Source organism: Dinoponera quadriceps, unplaced genomic scaffold, assembly GCF_001313825.1.
Source record: "Dinoponera quadriceps isolate SergipeBrazil2010 unplaced genomic scaffold, ASM131382v1 scaffold3162, whole genome shotgun sequence".
NCBI lineage: Eukaryota > Metazoa > Arthropoda > Insecta > Hymenoptera > Formicidae > Dinoponera > Dinoponera quadriceps.
Window position 1 is genome coordinate 521,199 of NW_014557929.1, and position 24,605 is coordinate 545,803.

General features: G+C 45.7%; 1 protein-coding gene across 3 annotated transcripts in view; it reads left to right on the forward strand.

Annotated features, from left to right (window-relative positions):
* Positions 1-24,605, forward strand: part of LOC106749514 (glutamate receptor ionotropic, NMDA 2B) — a 115,754-nt gene that overhangs the window by 72,280 nt on the left and 18,869 nt on the right. For all 3 annotated transcript variants that reach the window (XM_014629038.1, XM_014629035.1, XM_014629039.1), the window contains one exon: positions 12,326-12,555. In XM_014629038.1, the coding sequence (XP_014484524.1) occupies positions 12,326-12,555 (230 nt within the window). The remainder of the gene's footprint in view (positions 1-12,325; positions 12,556-24,605) is intronic.

Below are 24,605 nucleotides of genomic sequence, written 5' to 3' on the forward strand. Positions count from 1 at the left end.
GGGGGGGGGGGGGGTAAGACGGTGGATAAAAATATATTGAATTACAGTGGGATTACAGCGGGACGGTGAATCGCAGCGAGGTCCGCGTGATACGACGAATGAAAATCGCGACGCGAAAATGTAGCAGCCAATTTGTCAGCGCGACAATGGCTCCCCGATGTGCAACTACCGGTCGATCATTACACGCGCGTATACGCCGCGTTCCCGAGGGGACCTTAATTTCAAATCGCACTACATCACAGCGCCGTAGGAAAATCGGCCCTGGGGAAGGGAAGGGGGCATTATCATTGTGACGGACGTTGCCGCGAGACGTCGCGTTGCCAAATGCGACAAGCGACGATCGCTTTAATTGACGTAAAGCGGTATTCTCGGCAAGTGAATCTCTCTCTCCCTCTCTCTCTCTCTCTTCTACGTGTTATTATCGTGTTACATATTGCCAAGCTAGGCCACCGGGGAAGAAAACCCCGACTGTACAAATGTGGATGAATCGGTGTGACTAACTTATCGGTGCGACTTATATTCACTGGCCCCAAGTATCACCGGGCAAATACGATGGCGATTTTCGATATATCGAGCTCAATGACGCATCTCTATTTCTACCTAAGACTCTAATAAGACTCCACTGTTGAAGCTCGAGTGAAGCATACACTCTTACAAGTTCGAACGGCAGTATTTCTACTCTCGAGTGAAAAAATACCGTCACTTTCCGTTTGTTTTGAGGTGAGAGATTCCGCGAGGAAGAGAGACCGGAGAAGTTCAGATAGCAGGACGTTATCGGAGGGAGGGGCGGGATGAGGCTCTTTGCAAACGGCGAGCGCGTGACAGGTGGCGATCGACGTGTAAGTAGCCGGCGCGGGACCGCGACTAATTAATCGATTATCGGAAATGGAGAAACGCCCGGCGCGGTGTCAGTCAGCGTGTTAACCACCGGCCGGCCTCATATCGTCGTGTTCGAAACGACCTTTCGCGTGTTTACGATACACGCGGCCACCGTGCTCGAGCTAAGACAAGCACGCGCGCGGTACCGCAAGCTAATTAGCGAAATTGCTCGGATAACGCTATCCGGTGACGCCGCGCTGCACTTGTCGGCGCGATGTTAATTGGCTGAGGTGTGGAGAATAGACAAGTGGATCGTGTTCCTCTATTACCGAGCGCCAGAGGATCCCGCACCACGTTATGTTCGATACTCCCCTCCAGTCTGCGGATGTGTTTTGCAAGTTGACGGTACACACACACACACACACACTGAGTTCTACAGTAGTTTTCAACGCTTCTTTCTCGATGCAATTCGGAACGCAATGGAACGTTTTAATGAGAGGACGTTGTTGTTCGAAAATGGGTTCTCTCATTGGACCATTGTTTGCATTCCGAACCGCAACGAAAGATAAGCGTCCGAACTGTTCCGAAACCCAGTGTACGATATTTCGTGATTTATTTCGCTCCAAGTTGGAACGGATGTATATAGCGGAGTTACCTTACTTTAAAACTTGATATATATTTCAATTTGCCGTAATCTTAATAATATTATCCAATATTATCACAGCACGTAGTTTCTTATTTAATCGGCCGGGGTGGGCGGATTTCGTTCGACCCACGCGTTTCAATAAAGCACGAGAACAAGCCTTACCGTTTCGCGCAAAACTAGCCATACCGGCCGCTAATTTAGTGTCTAATAACTCGCGGAACTTTCCGGTGCGCCGTGTGTACGTTTTTACTCGCGCCGGGTTGCCTGAATTGCGCCGTCTTTTCCACTCGCATTTCCGATCACGGCGCCCCTCGAGGCTCGCCAACCCCTGGCCGCGCCACCCCCGAGCTAGTTCGGGGAAACACACGCTGCACCCTGGGGGGCGGGGGCTGTTCTTGGGCGGAAATTTACGCCGGAAGTTTCGCAGATTAGAGAGAACCGGGGGCTTCCAGCGAGAGACTCGATCGGACAGCTGGAGTCGTGCCAAACGCCGCGGGCTGTATCCTCGCAAACCGTGCCGGTTAAAACGCGGATAACGCGGTATGCGACGTAATCCCCGCTCGCCGTGCTTATCGAGAGAGTCGGTCATCGCGTGGCAGCTTTATGTCGCGGTCGAAATCCTCGCGGTCTAATTAACCCCTTCCGTCGTTTTATTTCGTTGCGACCACCCCGATATATTTTCATGCGGCGGACGACCGTGGGTTGTTACTTCTTTCTTTCGCTCTCTCTCTCTCTCTCTTTCTCTCTCCGCTGTGATCTCTTTTTTCTCGTTTTTCCTCCTTTCTCTCGTCCTCCCTCCTTCCCCCCAACCCGTCCTCTTCGTCACGCACTGTTGAATCTTTAAGCATTCCCGAAATGCCGTAATTGACGGAAGGGAAAAAATAACGAACGCGAGGTCGGAGGAGATGTTCTGACAGATTGAAAAGTTAAGGGCTATTGCCGCCAAATGGAAATCGATGCTCCTCCGGGAGATTTTTCCCCGGCTTGTTTGTTGGAATCTCGCGCGTGAAAACATCTTCGAGAGCGGAGCTCTCAGGATTTCGGGGACGGAGGGAGGACCCTTTCGTTAAATTGACCTACGTCGGTTTCGCGGGTATTACGAAAATCCTGCCACCCCTTGCGCATTCCGCAAATCGCGCGGATCAGAATTGGTGGAAGGGAATCAGCGTTTCGGGATTAGTGAGGCAGAATTAGCAGCGTAATTCTCGTCCAGTTGTCTGAACTAACGGAGGTGTTGCATGAGATACCAGAACTCGCGCCGAAAATATAGAGTGAAGCATTAACCATCGACACCGATGGTCGTCGCCTCAAACACGCCTTTTCTAATTTTCCTACACGAGAGAAAAGGATAGTAAAGCCTAACCGCGGTTATATTGGTTATACTTGTAAAATAAATAATTTATGTGATCGCCAATTTCATCATTTATCACTGATAAGTTCGGCCGCAATAGCTCGATATTTTAAAACCAGGCGATATTTTAAACCTAAGTAGCCTTCTTATAGTTCATTCGGGTAAACTTTTAATCCTCCCGTTAAACTTGTTTAATCCTCCCGTCTAGTCGTTAATATTTTTATTCCTCTAAGATCCCGGAAGTGCCAATAATATTGCCTCACCCTGCGTATCGTATGAACTGAAACGAACGAAACTGAATCGACAGATTCGCCTTCGCCTTTTGAGGACGGAAATACAAATGCAAATAAAAACCACGAGAGCGAACTTAATGAATAACTGACGCGACGTTATTGCACGTGCGAGAACGAGAGAGAGAGAGAGAGAGAGAGAGAGAGAAAGAGGGAGGGAGAATTTTCACTCGACTCGGTTAACCGTGACGTGCGCTCGATACGTCAACCTACGATGTCTCATAACTGCGATGGTTATTGTACCGGAAAGTTTCGTTGTCGAGCTTCGCTGCGGAGCGATAAACTGGTTAACAAGATGTAACTGCTAATGTTTCGCCAACTACCGGCGGAACTTATAATTAACGAACGACACGCTAATGAGACCGCGATAATCAGGGGGTTCCGCGAGGCTTTGCGATACGTTCCGCGTCGATTCCGCGCGAAAACGCACGATCCGCTTGGACGCGGAAATGCGTGATGCGCGCGGCTGAACTGACGGGGAAAGGGGACGCAGAAAACGTTCGCGGCGCTATGCACGGCACGGCTAACCGTATAATCTGCGAGTAGTATAATGAACTTGTAATCCGTTCATTAATTCATGGCATGTTAATATAGTCATTAATTTATCGCCAGCGCTTTGTAGTGGATTTAGCCGCCGCCAACGCCGGTACGTTGCGCGCTGCGTTCCGCCAGATATTTGCCGGCGAAGTTTAATTTCCGAGTCTTCCGCGTGCGGTTTACTGGTTACCGCATTATGTCACGGTCCCCGATTTAAATTAAGCTACGTAATACGCGAACTAGGGAGAGTATATATATATGTATGAGAGAGAGAGAGAGAGAGAGAGAAATACGCATTGTTTATCTCATTATATTAATATTATATTATCACAGCGAATCAAAACGCGGATTCACGTAATTTCGGTGGGTGGAGACGGAAGGGCGCTGAATATACACGCGAAAATGGAACGCGAACGCGAGAAACTCTCATAAGAGGTGTATCTTAAAAAAATGTAAAAAAGACACTAAATTCATACGCTCCTTCACGAATGGGGCTCCCACGCGAATGGGACTGTAAAAAAGAAATATTGCTATAAAAAATTCCTACGAATTCATTATATATTCAGATATACTCACGCCAGGTGAGAATAATTTCATATTCAAGTTTGCGTACATTAGACGCGCCAAATGTTTTTCCGCGTTAATCTTAATTTTATTTTTCTCAAATTTCTTTTTAATTTAATTCAAACTTACGCGATGCAATTTTTCAATGTAATACAAACTACGCGACATCGTAAGATCTCAGGCAACTTCACTTCAATTTGTGTTTTATTTAGTAAAATTATCACTTATCACTTATCAAAATTGCTATTAAGATTACTCGAATTAATTGTACTTTACATCCGGGGATAAGAATTACATCCGAATAATTCGGAATTCCGCGGTTCTGCCGTGACTCGGCACTTTCTGCAACTTCCGCAATTGTTAATGTTTAGGAACGAACACCGACACTTCCGCGTAATTTAGAGTCCCGCAACTCTGCCCCGTAATTGCGCAACTTTGAGCGCCTGAGTCCACCGCGCTCCACGACACCCCGGAAAGATCGGTCTCGTTATCTCGAGTGCCTTCGCGATTTAATCGGCCGTTACATCCCGTTCGATGCTATTTTCGTTAATCCCGCGCGCGCGCGAGATCGGGCCGGTGTAAATAAATCCGGTGTAACCGCGTCAGCGTATAAATACGCTCGCACATGGCCGTATAATTCCGGCATGAGCGGGAGATTTTCCGTGAACGCGCCACCTCCACGCGCGTGTATCTCACTATTAATTCACGGATACGCGGCGCGATTGATGCGCGCACACGAACACGGCCGAGCGTTTTAATTGCGCCCGGGGCGCATAAATCTCTCAGAGGGTAATCGCCGGTTCCACGTGGTGTACGAAGCAACGACGGAATTGATCTCACGGCCACCCGCGTTCTGAATTTTTCGTCTCCTCGGCCTGGATAAAAAGACGAAAAAAAAGGAGAAGGAGAAAGAGAGAAAGAGAGAGAGAGAGAGAGAGGTAGGTAGATAAAACTGGACGATCAGGCTGCCGTTCATGAACGTGTATATGAATTTTCATTGCGACACGCTCAGTGCAACCTACCCCCCTCCCCTTCCTGTGCAGTATCAGTTTCTAATATGTAGATGTCTTGCGCGAGCGCGCGCATACACACACATCGGATGGTGTGGCGCATCGGCCGGAGGAGGCTTTACATATTCAGAAGGTTAAGCGGCGCTCACACCGAAGCGCTCGCGCAATTTTATTTTATTGGCCCGACGCGGACAACTTGCCGCGTCTCTATTCTCCGAGAAAGCGAGTTTATCTCCTTCGCCGCGCACGCGATCGTTGGATAAATGTTGACAGCTCGCCGGTTGGCAGCGGGAGATGCGCGGCGGTCGCGCGCGAACACGTGCTCGCTATGACGCAGCGGCGGCAATGAGCAGCGCACGAGTGTAAATAAACCGGCCCCGATTCTCACCGGGCGTTGTTGTTCACATTGTCGTTAAATTACCCGTTTCAATGGAACGTTTCGGAATGCGCCGAATAAATCAATTCCCGTTCGAATGCACTCGATTAAACGAGCCGTGCGCGCGCGGGCCTCGATGAATAAGCGATGAAGCGCGACGGAAATAGACGCGCTCTATTTAAAGTTTCAATTTGGGTACGTTAGAGGGCAGGTTTGAATGAGAGACGGGGTTAGCAAAGCGTTTCGTTTGTTTTTTTTTTTTTTATATTTATTGCGAATGAAACTCAGTGCGTAAGGTAGTCGCAAAGCGTTCCTTTCAGAACATACGTATTAGTCGGCAATTTTCATTAAAATCGGAAAAATGTTACGGTTAATGGAAATAAAAATATGATTTGAGAGCAGCAGTGTAAATTTTCGTCTCAGAATTTTCTCTTAATATTCCCCACTGTGATTGGATAAACTGGATAAATAACGTGTAATTAAGTAAAGTGGGATTTTCTACCGCTATGCGATACGCCTACTATTTTGTATAATAAAAGTAATATTCACGCATTTATAAAATTAGTGAATTCGAAGAAATGAGCGCATGTTTGACAATTAGGTTTATTAATTGCGAAACGCCGCACGAGCATGCCAACTATACGTGTCCCGTTTTCCCGAAGCCGATCACCAAGCTTCAGATTCTAACGACGTAACATAAACTGCAGACTTTTGGTTTCGGCGGTAATTATCGGAACACAGCTATAGAGAAAGGTGATCGCTATCACCGTTGTTTTGTCAATCGCAATAATTAATTGTCTAAAAAGTTTTAATACCGAAATTCCGAAAAGTTATCGAACCAGCTCTCGAGCGCGAGAAGAGCGACATGACGTCGGCCGACATCTTTCGACTGATTATTTATTGCATTTGCAACTAATGTGATTCGCGCGATCGCACACGTTCCGCACACGAAATGTAACGTTATCAGGCGATATTTCGCTGATACTGCACCACTCTCCACCATTTCTCGTCGAGGATCCATCGACGTCCACGAGGTCGAGTCCATCGACGTCCACGGACCGGCGCATTCGTCGACGAGACTCGCAGCCGCTGCATCGCCCCGCATCCGGTACTTCGTTGCGTCCGGTCTCCGTTCCGCATCGTCCCGCGTTAATTGCACTCTGCACTTCACTTCACTTCACTGCACTCGCGACACGATCAACATTCACATTCTGACGGGCGGTGACGTGATATTTTTGGGAGGAGTGAAATGTACAATTCACTTCGAAACGGGACGTATGAATTTTGTCTCGATGAGACGTAAAATTCGGGATTCGCGAGTTATCCGAGTTATCCGCCCGGCGGATATCCGTCCGCGAGGCGACTGATTTCGGCACTTTTTACACAAAACACCGCACACTCCCGACCCGCACCAATCGCACGTGAAAAATCGCGAGCCGAAAGGTGCGAACTCGAGCGATAGGGCATTCTTTCTGCACACGATCACAATAATTGAATTGTGAAGATCATCCCCGCAATGCGTTTGCGAAGAATTACTGAGGTAATATGGAAACGCCCCCCCCCCATCTTGCCCCGCTCAATCGATTCTTTCTTGCTCGAAATGATAGATGTGAAATTATGTAAATTTTGTAGAATAGCGGAATTGAGTTGACAGAAAGAAGACTAAAATCTACTGTGAAACATGTATGACATATTATTAGCGTGATTTATTTGTTCCTTTTAATATCGTATCGCAAACACAAATTATTTGACACGGCATCGAACGATTCATAAAATTACATAGATGCAGCGGTTTTCGCAAACTTGTTCGAACACTTGCGACATGTGCAGCCCCTGTCACTGTTCATCGCAGACTAACACGTTGACTCGCCTCCCTCTCTCTTTTATATATGTAAGTTCAAGTCTACAGTTGCGTAGTTATTTATATACAGCGTTTTTCCGTCTTACCTCTCGACCCCATATTACCCCGCGTTCCCCTATTTTTGGAAAGATTAATCGGCAACAATTGCGCAAAAGTCACTCCGCAATATTTTCGCGAGAATTACTCCGCAGTATCTTGGCGAATTTTATCTCCGAAATATCACGGCGAATTTAATTTGACGGAAATTCTTCTCTGAAGAACGTAATCACGAACGCGAGGAAAGATCACGGCGTAGTTCCTGTCCCTTCGACTAATATAAACTCGACGTATAAACAAAGCTTCGTAAAAAAAATAATAAATAAAAAAAATAAACAAGTTCTTATCTTATTTTCTCGTAACGTGCCATCTGTATTCGGAAATATCAAATCTCGCGCGGCAGATCTCGGTGGGTAAACAAAACAGAAAACTAAAAACGACCGCGAAGTCAACGAGTCCGTGAAACGGAACATTAACAACCGGAGATACGCGAAACTACATCTCACACCGGATTTCGTAACATTTTACCGAGGCTCACTTTCGCGATGTATAAACTAATTTAATTTCCACGAGATTCACGTCTGTTTGTGAAACGCAATTTGTGACGCGAGCGCGCATATTATCAATCTGGAGAACGAAAAACCGCGGCGCAGGAGAGATCGCGTAGTCCATTAACGCGAGCGGAATAATTGCGAGTTTCACGCACGGTGGCACAATTCTGACATGTATTACGCAGTGTTGAGAACAATTAGGAGGTCACATCGAAATAAATAGTTTCATTGAATAATTCCGCGATTTCAGCGAAATGCAACGGCAAATGGCACTGCTGCCGTATTCGTTTAAATACGCACGGTAAACGTGGTAATTACGTATTCGGAAAAATGTTTAACATTACATTTCAAGAATGTGCTATACGATGCTGTAAAAAGGGCACTATAGTGGCATATCTAGACTGATAATTAATTATAGTTTTACGGATCGTGATTTTGTCTCATCTGATGATTATTTTTGACATTCCTAATGATCGTACAATACAAAAGAAATTGTTCAGTGGAAATCGGGAGAAGGCAGAAAAACGGCCTTATTGATCCTCCTTCTTTTACAGAGGAAATCCCCTCGTAATTACGTTGCTAATGTGAAAATAAGTAAAAAATGAAACATCGTTGCTAACGATGGTTGCTAATGATGGACGATTTAGGAGCAGTATATAGTACATTCTTATCATGTCGGGTCTGAATAATTTGAGAAAATGACGAAAATAACGAACGATTTTGTCGGACGTGTTCATTGGCCCGTGTCGAGCATTATTATAATCGCGTCGACATACTTGGCATATTATTATAACGCGCGACCTTCGGTGCTCTAAACCGTATAATCGACTGTGCTCCGCAATCTGATTTATTTCAGTATTTAACTTGTTTCATAATAATATATTCAAAATGTTATACTGTATCATGTTTTGTTGTTTAACACACGTTTCAATAACAAATTTCATATTCCTGTACATCCATACGCTATTTAGCAAAATTCGATAATTACGACGCAATTCTGATCTAATAATTCTATAATAATCGAATAAAAATATTAGAAGAAGAAAAAAATAGAAGAAAGCGAAGGTATATCTTTAAAATATCACAAAATTTGTCGAAGCATTAAAACACCGGTTTTGCAGCAATTCTGTGACTTTACGTCAGGAATGATTGCGACGTTATTTGATTTTCGTTAGTTTATAAGGTTAATGTTTGAGCAGAATAATTGAAAATATACAGTCTACCGTCTGAGACTTTTGAGCAGATCGATTCCCAATAACACGTTACGAGAGAGGGAGGGAGAAAGAAAGAAATAATTAATATTGCCTTGTCGGGACTGCGAATTAACGAATAATTTTCACGAACTATCCTTGGCTTCTTTTTCTCATCACGATGTGGAGGTGTTTCCCATAAGGCCGGGGATTTGCCCTTAATTATCAGAAATCAATACCGTCGATGTATATTACGGGAGAATTTGATCTCTCTCTTTCTCTCTGTCCTCCTCCCATTCTCCCTTTTTTCTTTCTCCGTCTACGAGAAACAACAGCTGCGAAATATTACTTTCCTACCATCCGCGATATACGACGTTTCTCTTCGCTGACCATTCTGCTCTCCACGGAAAACACACGACCACCTGCATATTTCATTCCATGTGAATTTCATTTTGAAAATCGCCCGTGCTGAAGCAAAAAAAAAAGAAATATGTCGAAAACACCGACTCGAAACGAGACACGGAGGAACTGTCGACTGATTCTCTGCGGAGCGCCGTCGGAAGAAAGCGGAATTGAACGTCGGTATAACACATAAATTACTCAGGCATTCCGCTCACCTTATTCCCCATTCTCGACGCAGCAGCGCCACTTGGCGCGTCCTGTATCAATTGAGAGAAATCGATACACTTCACCCTACCGAAGGCGAAGCTTTCGGGGACACTCACGATTCTCGCCCACCGGGGAATGCAAAAAAGCGGGCGTGAGGGCGCTTTTAATTCCGCTCTCGTGTCTTACCGGGCGCGGCGGTCACGTATTTTCAGCCGCACCTCCCTCTCCCTTCACCCCTTTCTCTCTCTTTCTCTCTCTGCCAACCTACGCGAAGGTCGTTCGCAACGCGCGCGCGGAAAATGTCCGACGGCGTATGTGCAAATGGCTTTAATTGCCGGCGTAAATTATGTCCGCGTTATTTCCATATTTCGTCGACCCACGCCCGCTGGCGAGCCGTCTGGTCACCGGCGACTGCCATTACGGTGCTCTTAGTATCGCGGAAAATGAATATGAAATTGCTAATTGACGTGTAAATTACCGCGCGGGGACTGTTTCGCCGAACCGCCGAAACGTCGTCGATTATTTTCAACGGGGCGACCGTCTGCTGTATAATACGCTCGCCAACACGCTCGCACATCCGCGCCATCTCATATTTATTTAAGCGCATTCAGGTGTATCAACGATGTATGCACCCATAATGTAAAATAATGAAAAAAGAAAAATGTGAAAAAAATTACAAATTGGTTTAAATTGCATTTAAAGGTGATAGCAAAAGTTTGACGGTAATTCAGAACCGGGATCAAAAGTTATTCCACTTTGAAGAAAGTTGTAAGATGGAATCAGTTTGATAAGAATTCGACGAAACTTGCGCTTGCACTATATATTGAAATATTATCTGACTCATTGCTCGTGTAGTTAGAAAAAGATTGACCATTCGAGAGAGAGCTGAGATGTTCGTAACTAAAGTTGACACTTTTTATGCGTGTTCTTTGAGATTAGCGTGTTATTTTTAATTTCTACCTTTAATATTTAAACTAAAAATGAGATTTTGATGCGAAACTACTATAGTATTAAAAATTAATACGCACATATTACATACAAGTTACAGTATTATTCACCGTTTTGCTTTGAAAATACACAGCGATGTAAAGTTCATAACTTGCAGTAGTATTACAATTTTGTTCCAAAATAACATTTATTGTTTCGGTGGTAAGATCAATTGTGCAGGAACGTAATTTTGCTTGATGAATATGAAATTTATAAGTAGTCTCCTTAAAAATATGGATAATACATCCTTAAGCACGCGCCTGCACATTACCTGAACGCGCATCGCGCCTCGATGATTTCACCTCGTAACACACCCATTGTGCTTCTGCTCAATGTTTCGGCAGAGTTTCCAGTCGAACCTTGTGAAGTTCCCGTCTTCGTCGTAAAGTCTCCTCCACTTTGCCTTGCTTCACCTTGCCGTCTCTGGCTTGCTTCGCCGTCATGACGGGCGGCGAGCAAAGCGACTGAAATCCCCGCCGATTGGATCGTTATCGCGGCGGTGAATTTTTCTAAGGCGATGCTGGCGATGATGGATGTATCTGAGAATTTTCATCGACGTTGACTAATGACGCTCCGTTACCGAGCGCGGTTTCGGCTGAATGGGAAGTAAATTGCGCGGCCCATAGCCATGGGCGATGTACGCGCGCGGAGGTACTCTCGGGCGAGTCGAAGCGCACGAATTCGGAGTTTACGTCGGAGTGTGCGAGCGACTCTCCTTTCTTGGCGGACTTTGCGCTCCAGCGAAAGAGGAGCTCTTCCGAAAGAGCCAAGTGAGAAGATATACGCTAGATAAGTGTTGCGAAATACTTGGACTTTTTTTATCGTCGCGTCACTCATTATCGGCGCCCTCTTTCTCGCTCCCGAAGGCAATTTCACGCGCGATTGAATCGCCTATATAAAATTCAAGACGAAATTAAAGATAAACTCGCTCCTCGCAGCGCTTCGTGAAACATTGAATTGAAGGTCTTCGGTATTGGGGGTGGATTCAAAGCGAAAAAAGAATTTTTCGCTGATCCCAAGAGGCGTTTCTTAAGTGATATTTCAAAGGATTGATGCTATTTTACAGTTTAAGTAGTAATATCGGGGAGCGAAATGACGGAGAGAAAGAATGGAGGAGATGAAGAGAATATGCTCATCAAAGGTTATATAAAGCTCAAGCGGAGTGAAACGACAGGTCGTACTTGGGAAGGAAAGAAGGAAGGCGGCGAGAAGCCGAGAGCGAGCGCGAAAGAGAGAGAGAGAGAGAGAGAAAAACGGGACTTACCTGGACCTTTCAAACTTGACGCTTTGATAAATTGCCGTCGAGCGCCGCCCTCTCTCTCTTCTCTCGCTCTCTCTTTCTTTTGCGAATCGCACCGTCCTTTACCCTTACTCACGCTCGTTTAATTGCGTTATTAGAAGCGCAGCGATACTAATAATTTCGCGGCAACGATAATCCGTCGGAGCCGCTTCGATTCGTGTCATAACTGAGCGCATTTTTCCGCTCGCTTGCCGGCAGATCGGTGTCTGGAAGTCCTGGGAGAAGGAGGGTCTGGACATCAAGGACATCGTCTGGCCGGGCAATACCCACACGCCGCCACAGGGTGTACCGGAGAAGTTTTACCTGAAGATAACCTTTCTGGAGGAGCCGCCCTACATCAATCTCGCACCGCCCGATCCCGTGACCGGAAAATGCCTGGTGGATCGCGGTGTTCACTGTCGAGTGGCCAAAGACTCCGACATGGAGGAGTAAGTATGAGAAATTGGATTCTTTTGTCGACCGGGTATTCGTGCTACCCCGATATCCCCCGCACGTCGATATCTACTAGGGGGGGTTTCACGGATTCGCCTGTTCATACGCTCGCGTTGTGTCCCTCCGTGCCCTTTCCACGTTTCCTCACGATGCGATTACCTTCTGATTTATGTGTATACACCTCGTGCTCTTCCGGGGATTATTTCCGAAGCACGCTGCGCCTCGAAGTACGATTGTGAACATTTCTCCGGAGGCTCCGGAGAAATGATTGAGGCATGCGATTTTTCTTCCTCGGTATTCACTTTCGCATTTTTAATGAACTTATAGACGTGAAGATATTTCAAAACTTTTCCTATTTATATTCATATTTAATGGTCAAACGACGAAATTATTCATTTAATGAGGATCCGCGACCGCTCGCTCTAAACGATGTGCCTACGTTTGACCGTAAAACGACTCAACTGTTTTGGAAGTTCGCAATTCGCGCTCTTATACGAGCAGATGCGCTTCCATTCAAGGAGATAATGTGTCTCGTATTACGGAGATTGCTCGAATAATTCACGAAACGACTGACCAAGCGTCGTGGGGGCAGCGCGTCCGATCGCAAGTATTCACTACTGGGAAATATCGCCTGACTATAGACGGACGATTATCACTTAAGAAGTATATATATCTGAAAATAATGAAAAAATTCTGAAAGAATTACAAACTGACGTATATTGCACTTAAAAGCGACACCAAAAGTTTGACAATAATTCGGAGCCTGGATCAGAAATTATAGCACTTTAAAGAAAGTTGTAAGGTGGATGAATTTGGCAAGAATCCGATGAAACATGCACTGCGTATACATTGAAATATCATCTAACTCATTGCACTTGTGTGATCAGAAAAGGATTGGCCATTCGAGAGCTAAAATATCTGTAAATGAAATTGACACATTTTGTATACATATGAAATTCTTCGTTAATTTTACGCATTATTATTCTTACTCCATTTCCAACGCTTAGAGTAGGATTCTACCGTCTAACAAGCGAACAGCTATCGCATTTCACTACTTAACATTAATGACACACGTGCAACTGAGTTATATACGTAATACCGCCACTACTATGCGCATATTAAGTCCGATGATTCAGCCCGCGTTATTTCAGGGCATGGGACTCATTAGGTCCTGGGCGGACTCGGAGCTGCTTTTAAGTTAAAACCGAATATTAAGACCGAATGTCACGGCGCTCGACGCATTTATTTCGTTTACGAGCGAGTTCCAGCAAAGTACACCAAGTCGCTTCTACATCGACTCGAGAGAGAGAGAGAGAGGGACGCTGTATGCATGTCCGATCCAAAATTAAAGGGCCGTCCTTTCCTTTGAGAGAGGCATCAGACGGCCGCCGAAGCCGCCGGGCTAACGTTCGTACCGCATTAAAGGGAGGCGTGAGTTAACATTTACGGTGACATGTAACAACGTTTGTCATGTGGTAAATGAGGCCTTCGGAAAGTACCGTCGTAGTCGCCGGCGACGATGCGCCCCTTTGTCGGAGGACCCTTCGAGAGATTTTGCGAAAATGTCGGGCGCACGTAATGAAGCGTTCACGTTTCTCGCGCGACGGAGAGGCTTATCGCGATTGTTCTTTCGTTTACAGCTACTTTAGCTCGATAAATCGTCAAGGGTGACCTTCACCGAGCTCCGATTAAATTAATCGATAATACATTACTTACTTATTAATTAATTATTTATTATCATTCCAATGGTGAAGTTGCCAACGGCGAGTTTTTTTAGCTATGTAATCTGTCGTCCAACAATATCCAGCAAAATTAATAATTTTAACAAACGGTGTCCCACCATTTTCATGCTGGCAATTGTATCGATTGAATTAATCGCCGATTGGCTTGATCAAAATTTCGTGAAAATCATCCCGAATTACTAAATTACTGAATATAATTCGCGAGCCGCCGATATTTGTGTCGACTCGCGTTACTAAGGCGTAACACGCGCTGTCGAGATTCATCGAGCGTGTTCCGTTCAATTGTCGTTATATCCAATTTGGAGTATCATCGATATCGTTCGCAGGGGTTACAGTCGCCGGCAGACGTCCTCTGCATTTAATAGTATTTATTTGCGCGAAACGGGGTCACGTAATATACGGGAAGAACTTGGCCGCGCACACGCGTCTCTATGTAGTGTGTGTGTGTGCGACAGCTGTTGCAGCCCTCGTTTCTATTGTAAACTCGTGAGTCCGTGCAAAAATCTATTTCCGGGCAAAAACAATACGGCACTCCGTTGAAAACGCGACGCGACGCAGCTCTTTACATTCCGCTCTATTTTGCTCTTGCAGCGAGGAGAAATATCGAACCAATAATTTTCACCAATAAGTTACACATTTTTAATTACAACGAGAGCGGGGATGAAGAGGGACCATCGTCGATAATGTTGGGAGAAAAAGACAGTGCTTGGTAATTACGCGAATTCCTACGCAGAAAAGAAATTATGATCAAGACTCATATTCTCATGTATAAGCAGGAATATATAATCTTAGGTCAAGATCAAACCTGCTCTTGCATAGAGAGAAAATTTATATAGTTCCGCGAAAAATATATTCATGTTATTCAGGAATAAATTTTACGACTTGGTACGGATAAATGTAGGATCGAAAGTATGATATTTTCAAAGTATAAATTGTAGCAGCTTGAAAATATTATTCTTTTTATATCTAATGTTTCTTTTCTCTCATTTTATAAAAATTATTCTTGAATAACAGGAATATATTTTTAGCGGGACTGTACGAGAATTTAAAGTAAGGTTGGATGTAGAATGAAATCACGAATAATTATCGAGACTGAGGAAAGGAATTAACAGGTATTTATATCGGCACAATTCGAATCCTACCTCGAAAATATCCTGCCGACAAGGTTCCCAAAGGCATTCGCGAAGGTATCGATGTGGAAATAATTGATGCTCCTCCAGAGAAAGAGAGGGAGGGAGAGAGAAAGAGAGATGGAGAAGGAAGGAACAGAGAGCAGAGAATGTGAACGAGACGCGACGTGCACGAAGCAACTTTAGGAAATTGCGACAGAGGAAGGCACAAAGTAGACAAGTCGATTTTCCGCTTCAACTGTCGAGACACAACAGTCGGCTAGACGACAAGGGAATTGTTAGATACCGGACATCTATAAATTGATAGTCACGCACAACCAGTGTGGAGCCATAATAACTGTCGCCTTTGAGTCACGTTATGCTTCTATTTTGATAAAAGCGCACGTGCTTCGTGTCGCGAATTCTTACAAAATTATTAAAAGTTCTCCCGCATGTCTCTCTCGCGCACGACATTTTCATTTGTCATTCACCATAACTCATTTTCTACTTATCACAACTAAATATTCCAACTTTTATCAGTAACTTCGTAAGTTGATATCGAATCTCTTTCCAGTTATTCATTTACTTCACAAGAAAAGTGAGAAACACTGTTATTTTCCAGCAGAAAAGTGAGAAAACAATTTCTCCCGGGGTCTTGCATATATAGAGCCAAAATGTATCATAATCATTTATGAACGAATCTAGTTAAATCGTAATTATAATAATATAAATAATATAAATAATAATTTGATCGTTTTAAATTATGTGCCACTTTATATATCGCATTACGTCGGAATAAGTCGTTCGACTGTGTCCGCGTCGATAAACAGGGAAGGAGAATTAACGCTTAGCACATTCCCCATGGGCGAGAGTATCTCGAGAAAGGTGTAATTGAAATTCCGCGACAAATCCGTCGTGAAGCCGCTTGAAAACTGTCGACGGGGGTCGGTGGGGAACGGCGTTACTTTCTTTTTGAAGTAAATTGCGAAGCCGTTGGTATGTGTGCCGAGCAATCGCAACGACCGTGTGACAAACTCACCGATGAAACTACGACTATAATTGCGAGAAGATAAAGACTGAGCGTGTCCATTGGCGTGTTGCAAAAGGCACGTGAAAAAAAAAGCATTAAGGGGGTTTTCTGGTTTTAAGAGGCGAATTCAGGCGTATTTTGAGGATTTTTTCTTATGCATAAAAATTAAGATATAGCTAAAAAGCGATATATCGTTAAAAGGTATATTCAATGTAGATAAAAAAAAATTTATTTCACTCTATTTTGACACCAATTACCTAGTCCAATTTGGCGCCGAAGTTAGACCCATACCGCGAGCACAATCAAACGGTAGACAAGACAGAAGTGCCGTTTCGCGGATCTCACGGTGCTACTTGCCGAAATTGCAACTCCAGAAGAGCGATCGCTCCAACTTCGAAAGAGTTTTCTTTCGAACGAGATATTAAATTATCTTTACGAGTGCGAATTCGTTCGAATAATCGTAACATTTTCGTGACACGATTTCTCGCCATTTCGTTCCGCTTCTGACTGGCGATTCGCGAAACGCGACCGCGTTAATCGAGTTTTCTTTTTCAGCGACGGAATGCGTGTCGTGTAGAACACTCGGCGCTTATTTCACCGACGAAAAAAGTGGTCGATTTTTCCTCATTTCGATGTGACGAATTGAGTTAATCAGCCGCGAGTAGCGAGGCGTAATCGACTGCAGGCACGTGCGCGCGCGCGAGAAACGCCGAACGAAGCACGGCGTACGCTGAGAGAAGAATTAAAGTGCTAAACGGGAACACCGGATCACATTTTCTGCCGCCGCGTACGGAGCAGCTAATTGCCGCCAATGAAAAATTAGAATCGCCCGAGTGTGTCCCGTCAGCTGGCTTCCCGCAGGGAACGGGCAAGGGCGAATTGCCTGATTGCTAATTGGCGTGCAGCCTGGAAGAACAGCGCGTTATTTCACCCTTAACGAATTGATATTAGCATCGTAAGAAATTTTCGGGGGAGGAGGGTATTGCACGGTGCAGGGAATAATTGGCGATAAATTACACGGGGAGCGCGGCGCAGACGGCGATGATGTATACCGTCGGCGCGAATATCAATTTGTCTACGTTGCGTTTTTAATTTTTCTTCGACCGGCGAGGATCACGTTCTCATCCAATTAGCGAAGCACTATGAAATAATGAATACCACCGCCGCCATCGCGGTAACCCTCTCCGACGCAGAAGAACGCGTCCGCCCAGGGTTTTAATTAACTCATGGTAATTTTATTGGGGAAATGAAGCCAATGAGCTGCTTTCTCGTATATATCTGTACATATCGTATTTATATGAACGCAGGAGATAAATAAATCTGTTCGACGGAAATCACACTGATATCAATGGTCATTATTTCAAACGTCTCCTGTAAATGTAAACTTCGTTTCATATCCGTCCAGTCGTTAAAGAAACATTTTTATTTTTCAAAAAATACTCAAGGTTATAACGGTTACTGCCCCACCCTGTGTATTTATGTATATGTGTAGCGAACCAATGCGTCGGTAAATTCCCCCTTTAATATTCGCGCGACGTAAATTACGAAGAAGTCGAGAAACGGCGACGGCTAGGAATTGGTTTATTGTTATCGTCGGGCGCAGCACGGCTTTTTCTCGTGGATCCTCGGTTTCTCGTCGGTTTCTCGTCGATCGACCGGCAGAAATTCGATCGTCAACTAGGTTGATTCGTCATCTTTGATTGCGGCCAGGTAATGGATCTCGCGCCGAGCCGGCGGAGCACGCGTATATCATTTCTCACGAGAGAGCATGAGGCGGCGTACATGCGTCATCCTCCGTGTATTAATATGCAAATTGCTCAGATCAACTGATGTGACCTCCTACGACGGAAGTGGAGCCAGAGACGCGTTGTCTTACAACGAGGACCGCGTCCTTATCTCGCTCGTGGCTGGGAATAAACGCGGTCTCGCGTTCTTGCACGTGTGCGCGCACGAGTTTTCTCGTAACTTGGAAATATAACTGTGAGACGGAAGTGAGAATTTCCAGTTACATTAAGATAATAGAAGCATAAAATGAGTTTTTTTTAAGAATTCGCTTTTCATGAAAAACTACTGACATTAAGAATTAACATAAAGACATTGTACAAAAACTTCAGAATTATCGACTAGCTTGTTTTGAAAATACAATGGTGGAAAATTCTTAACTTGTAGCAATAAAATCTCGAAATGCATATACATATTTAAACACTTATATACTCCTATTTCAATTATCTTTGCATCTCTATTAAATCAACTAATGCATATAAAAATTGATAAGAAAAGTAAAAAATATATTTTCGTATTTATAATATTGTGCGTATATGTCCATCTCGATTTCGCTTCGGATTAACATTTATTATTTAAATAGTGAAATAAATGTATATAGGAACGTAATTTTGCCTGATTACTGAAGTGGCCTCCTTGATGCGTCACGGAAGACACTCAGCGATACTATTACCTTAACGCGCTGCTACAACGAGACCGCGTCGACCTCGAGATATCTGATTTAATACCTCGAGATTGATCGCGTGCAACGGGTGAATGTATAATTGCAGTTTAGCCGGCAATGTCGCCAGTTTCCTAAACATACCGGACGATCACGACAACGGATAGACAGAGAGAGAGAGAGAGAGAGAGAGAGAGGAAGAGAGCGTCGTTCTCCGGAACTTCCCTTGTAATGAAGGACTGTATAATTTCTCACGAGTTGAACTCGAAAGTCTCCGCGATTAACGGCAATGAATCGCGACAGGCCGTGTCCATTTCGGTCCATGTGTCAACATCAATGACACAGTCGACGTTCGCTTCGATGAAATATGCACGTACACCGGCGCAAAAGGAAAATTTTCATATAATAATAATCCCGTAATAATTCGGACGTTACGTTTTCGACGTTGAATATATTCAGCTGAAGTGTAACGGACATGCAATACACACATTCCTCCCGTCCCGTCCAATTCGACATATTTACTCGGATTGGACAAATATAAAAAAAAAAAAGGACCGTCTATTTTAATTGGAATAAATTTGTTGGAAAGCCACTAGGGCGATAGTAAAGAGAACATTTTTATGCACGCGCTTATACACGTCATTGTGGAACTCTCGTTAATTCGTTAACCGAGTTACTCTTAACGCAGCGAATAATGTCGCCGAGTAATTCGGAAACACGAGTCGCGACGGTAAGCCACAAGAGCTCGCTCGTTAACGGCAAGAGAAGGTAGAAATTTCGCTAGGGCGCAACAGTGCCCTCCGTAATTTCTGTCCTATGCTAATCCAGTAAGAGCGAGAGAGAGAGAGAGAGAGAGAGGTCGCGTGGACTACGTGTCGCGAAAACAAATGCGCGGATAAGATGACGGGATGCACGACGAGCGCGGGTGTGCCGATACGAGAGAGAGAGAGAGAGAGAGGGAGGGAGGGAGGGGGAGAGAAAGAGAGAGAAAAAGTGGCAGCTCTTCAGTAGAGGTCGCGTGGCAGTAATGCTCCTCTCGGTGGTAACAAGTCCTCCCTCTCTTCTTTGTGCGGAAACCACCCTTTAATTACCTTCTACATCCGTGCGCGAAAAAAGAATCTACTTTTCGCAAGGTAATACGCTCGATGGATCGCCCGCTAATCCGGCGGAATTTCAACGCGAAGACATTTCCGGGGAAATGACGCGCCCGAAACAACGAGACAAGGAGTTAATTCTTGCGAATTAATCCGCTTTGTGCGAAAGAGCAGGCCGGCTTGGAAATTTGTGTGTCAAGTTATTTCGAGCGGGATCAGGCTCTGCTGCAACAGGACGTTTTATATCGCACTCCGTCGTTCTTCTTCCTCTTCATTAAATCTCCTGTCTCCGATGAATTCGAGCGCATTTCCCGTTGAAAGATTCTGGTATAGTCTCTTTCCTTTTTTTCTTATTAAAAATAAGCCGAAGTGAATCTACGAATAATCGTCTTTAATTGAAAAGACCGAGCAATTGTTTTTCTAGTTAAAATGGCTGAGCGCGGGAGGTGAGGAGAATCCATGATAAATTGTTTTCGATTGATCTTGGTTTACATTTAATTTACCGTCGAGCTAGTAAATGTCGATTTCAGACGTAGCGTCGGCGGAATTATGAACAAACGAGCGCGCGAACGACGATGTTTCACGACGGGGTGTCGTGTCGACGGGGGTTAATCGACGGGGGCACGTATCTCTTGCGTATCTCTCGCGGCCTGATGTAGGCCACTTAATCTCTCCCGCGGATGATTTGTTTGTTAAGCGTCGAGCGACCGCAGCACGCGCTTTATGCGGCCGGGGGTGGTCATTGTTCATTTTTCATATCTCTGATACGCAGTCACAAGCGGACGCGTGATAACTCGCCGGTTTGTCGTGACAAATCACGGTCATTAAAATCCGCATCGTGCAGATTTAAAACGCATTTTTTGTTGGCGGATCAAAGGGGAGTACGTACTGACGGTGGTGTATATCCATGCGCGACGTTTCACTCGAAGCTAGATGTACGGTGGGACAAGTTCAAAAGACAAGATTTTTGAAAAATGACACTTGACCAGTCGGGATAATGCGGGTGAAGATGGAAGCTACTTGCATTGTCGTACTTTGATTCCTAATTTGCAATCCTCGATTTCCAATATTAAATCCTGATACGGGCTCCACGTGCATGCCCGAGTTGAAATTTGGATGCTACTTTGACACTCTTAAAAACAGCCCGACATCACAATCATTTCTCACATACGTTTGTGTGCAGTCTATCGGTACTTGTGATATATTTACAAACATATGCTTAACACAGGCAATCCCGGTCGAAATCATGATAAAGGAATATACGTTCTTTTTGTTCCGATTGGTAAATGAAATCAAACGACTGAAATCAAACTGAAATGGATTAAATTAAATTAAGGCCGACCCACCCATCGACTACGGTTTCGGGACCAGCAGCCAGTATTGTCACGGAACAAATGCTCTAATCTTACGTTACTATAATCTAGCTTAGGACGAGTCGTTGTTCACGGATGTACAAGGACGCCACGGTGGAATTTCGATTGGCGCAGGCACGGCGAAAGGGGACGATTTCAGTGCGAGTCGCGCGGCTCGAAGCTGGAAGCGCGCACACCTCTGGAAATATCAACCTCTGGAAATATCAGGCAACGCGCGCTGCGAAGCGCTGACGAAAATTACGCATAAAACTCGCGATTAACACGGCCGCGTCGTTTTGCATCGTGGGCGTTTAGCACGCGCTAATCCTCCGAGCGCTTCTCGGCGCAGACCTTGCATTCGCCGATCGCGTGGTCGCGTGTTGCTGTCAGACAAACATGTCGTTGACTCTGAGTGCGCTCCATTATTGCCGACTGACGGGAAGAGTGTCTCGTCACTCGCCGTTGTAAGTCGAGAGAGGGCTTTTTACTCCCCCGCGGGTTTTCGCGAGTCTTCGCCGAGAGTCGTTGTCTCTTCAAAATCACCCGCTCTTTACTTTACCGCCCGTAATCGTGGCGACGCGTGGACGAAGAAAAAAAGCACACATCGTACGGAGAAATCGCGCGAAGAGCGCAGCACGCTGGTAGGGCGGTAGTTTCGAAAAAGGAGGAGAGAATATACGAAAAACTCAACGGCTGGCGTAATTGCTCTCGTGTAGGAACGGAAGTGAAACATATTTTCCCACCCGCGCGATCCCCACTCAATGTTTGCGATTGAATTTTCATCGTCAAGTACGACTCTCGCTGTTTTCCATAAAACCGATACCTGTTGAAAGAAAGAGGGAGGACCGGGTGGTAGTTTTGATAAATCTGTATTTATAACAAGGACGCGAAATTTGAGTGAAAGAACGACGCGTGTGTAGAGACGAGCGTTCCTCCGGTGTATCTTTTTTCGATAACGGACTCTTGAGTTATCTTAGAGAAATCAGACGAAGCAAGCTCAGACTCAGGGCGTTTTAAAGACGATGAATCAATTGGGACATAACCGACTCGCGGAAAAGGACCGAGAGATAAGAATGAAATACCGCGCGGTTTAACGAAAGCAATATCTGAAACGGGATGATGATGGCGCGCGCGCTTACCTCGCCGATGATAAATCCGAGCATTGTGAAAAATAGCCGGGATAAATCACGCGTCGATGAGTCCACGCATCTTAACACGCCCGCTGCCCGATTGAGGCTGTGGTGCTCGTTTATTTATTTACACACGATGCGCAACGAACTGCACACACACACACACGTGACAAGTTAAATATACAGGCGATAACGTGCCGATGAATCCAGTTAACGGATGTATGCTCATCGCGTGTTGAATTTATTTACCGTGTCTCCGGTTACTCAAGCTTCGCTTGAGCTCTCTGGAGCAATCGATGGAAATCAACGATCAGCAATCAACGCGTCAGCGTGTGTCTCCGTCGCTCTCTCGTACGTGCGTGCACGAAATTTCGGGAGTTACGGGCGCGAATGTTTCGTCGTTTCGCGGGATCTTGCTAGACACCGCGGCGCGGAAAACTCATTTCCGCCTCCTCCGGGACGCGCTGGTAACTTGGTCGCTTCGTAAATTTGCCGAAACCCTGATGAAAATCCAACAGAGGGGCGCGCATCCACATAGCGCGCATAATGTAACGCTGTTATAAATTACGGTTCGTACATTTCCTATAATGCCGATACGTCGGCGTTGCCCGCCGCGAGAACAATAGGAAAGTTTCCGCGGGCAGCTTCATCGATCCCCGGGGCTGGGGAAATGGAGACTGGCTCGCGCAACGTGGCGCGGACGGCGAGCACGCCGTCGCGCGCGATTATTTCGTTTGCGAGAACAGTCGTACGTAGAACGGCGAAGCCGTTGCCGACGCACCCGTGTTTGCCTGGGAATCACAATTGCAGGAAGCTAAACCGGATAAATATCTCGCGATACCGAAGGATAGGCGAGATAACGAGGATGCACAGGGAGAGGCGGGCGATTATTCGCTACCGCGAGACCGATAAATTCACATTTATGAGATAGATTTCGGTTTATCTACCGTGCATTTTGCCAAATCCGTATATCGTCCGTGATGATAAAGAAGAGAAGAAAGGGAGAGAGGAGAGGCGACAAGAGGTTCTGCTATATCGTATAAACTAAATCAGCAATGAGCCGAATATTAATTTCGCGAACGAACATAGAAAAATATCGTTCGCGTGAAATTCCTGACGTACTGAGCGCGTTGATTCATCCGATCGCGCGCAGAGCCGCTGTAATCGGCCCTTTCTTCCCCACCTTCGATCCGTGATCAGCTGAGCCGGTCATTTATTTACCATTTTTCGCAAAGTAGGGAGACAATGGAGGACAGCAGGGATGCATTTCCGTTTGTTACCGCGAAATGAACAGGCACGAGCGGGCCGGCGACGCGCGTAATAAATATAATGAAAGTATGCGCCTTCACGGCGACTCCCATATCCCATTCTCTCTCGTAACAATAAGCGAAGCGAGCGCGAAATTAATCCACGTAGTTGCGCTCTGTGAGTACTTCACGTACGACAAACTATCGCGGCGGTTACAAAGCGCGACGCGCATTACATCAGCCGGGCGTACTCGCAAAGCACTCCGGTTCTGTAAGTGTCGAGCGGGATGGTGATGACATCAAAGTTTGCCCGCTCTTTCCGCGAGTCGACGCGCCGCGTGCGACCCTTCGCGAGCAGTCGAAAGCGTCACGGGCGCGAACTTCTCGCTTTTAACGCGGCGTCACATTTTTCTCAGCAGCATCAGCAGCAGCCACCGCAAGCGGGCGCACGCGCTCCTGCGAAATTGCGGAGCACCTTTTACGTGCCGCCGCGAGAGTGGCAATAAACGTCACCACGGGGCACTTTATGACGGTGCCTGCGTCACGGTACTCTTCTGGGCATCGTCGCTGACCTACGAATACGTATTCGATTTTATCACCGACGATTCCAGCGCACTCCCTTCTATCAAGCCGCGCGCGTCCCCTCTGTCATATGCGTGTGGGTGTGCGGCTGCGGGAATGGCTGTAATTCGCGGTCGACGCAAAATACACTTACCAGCCCACCCTGACTCCTTTATTGGCCGGAGTCGCATCGCTTTTTACGTCCCTCCTCGCCCGTCTAATACCGCTATCCGAGGACAAAAGCCGCGAAACTTGTGGTCGCGCGATTTATGAATACACAAGGTGTCCCAGATCCGTCCTCGGTCCACGTGGCGCGCAGGTAGAACGGATGAAACGAG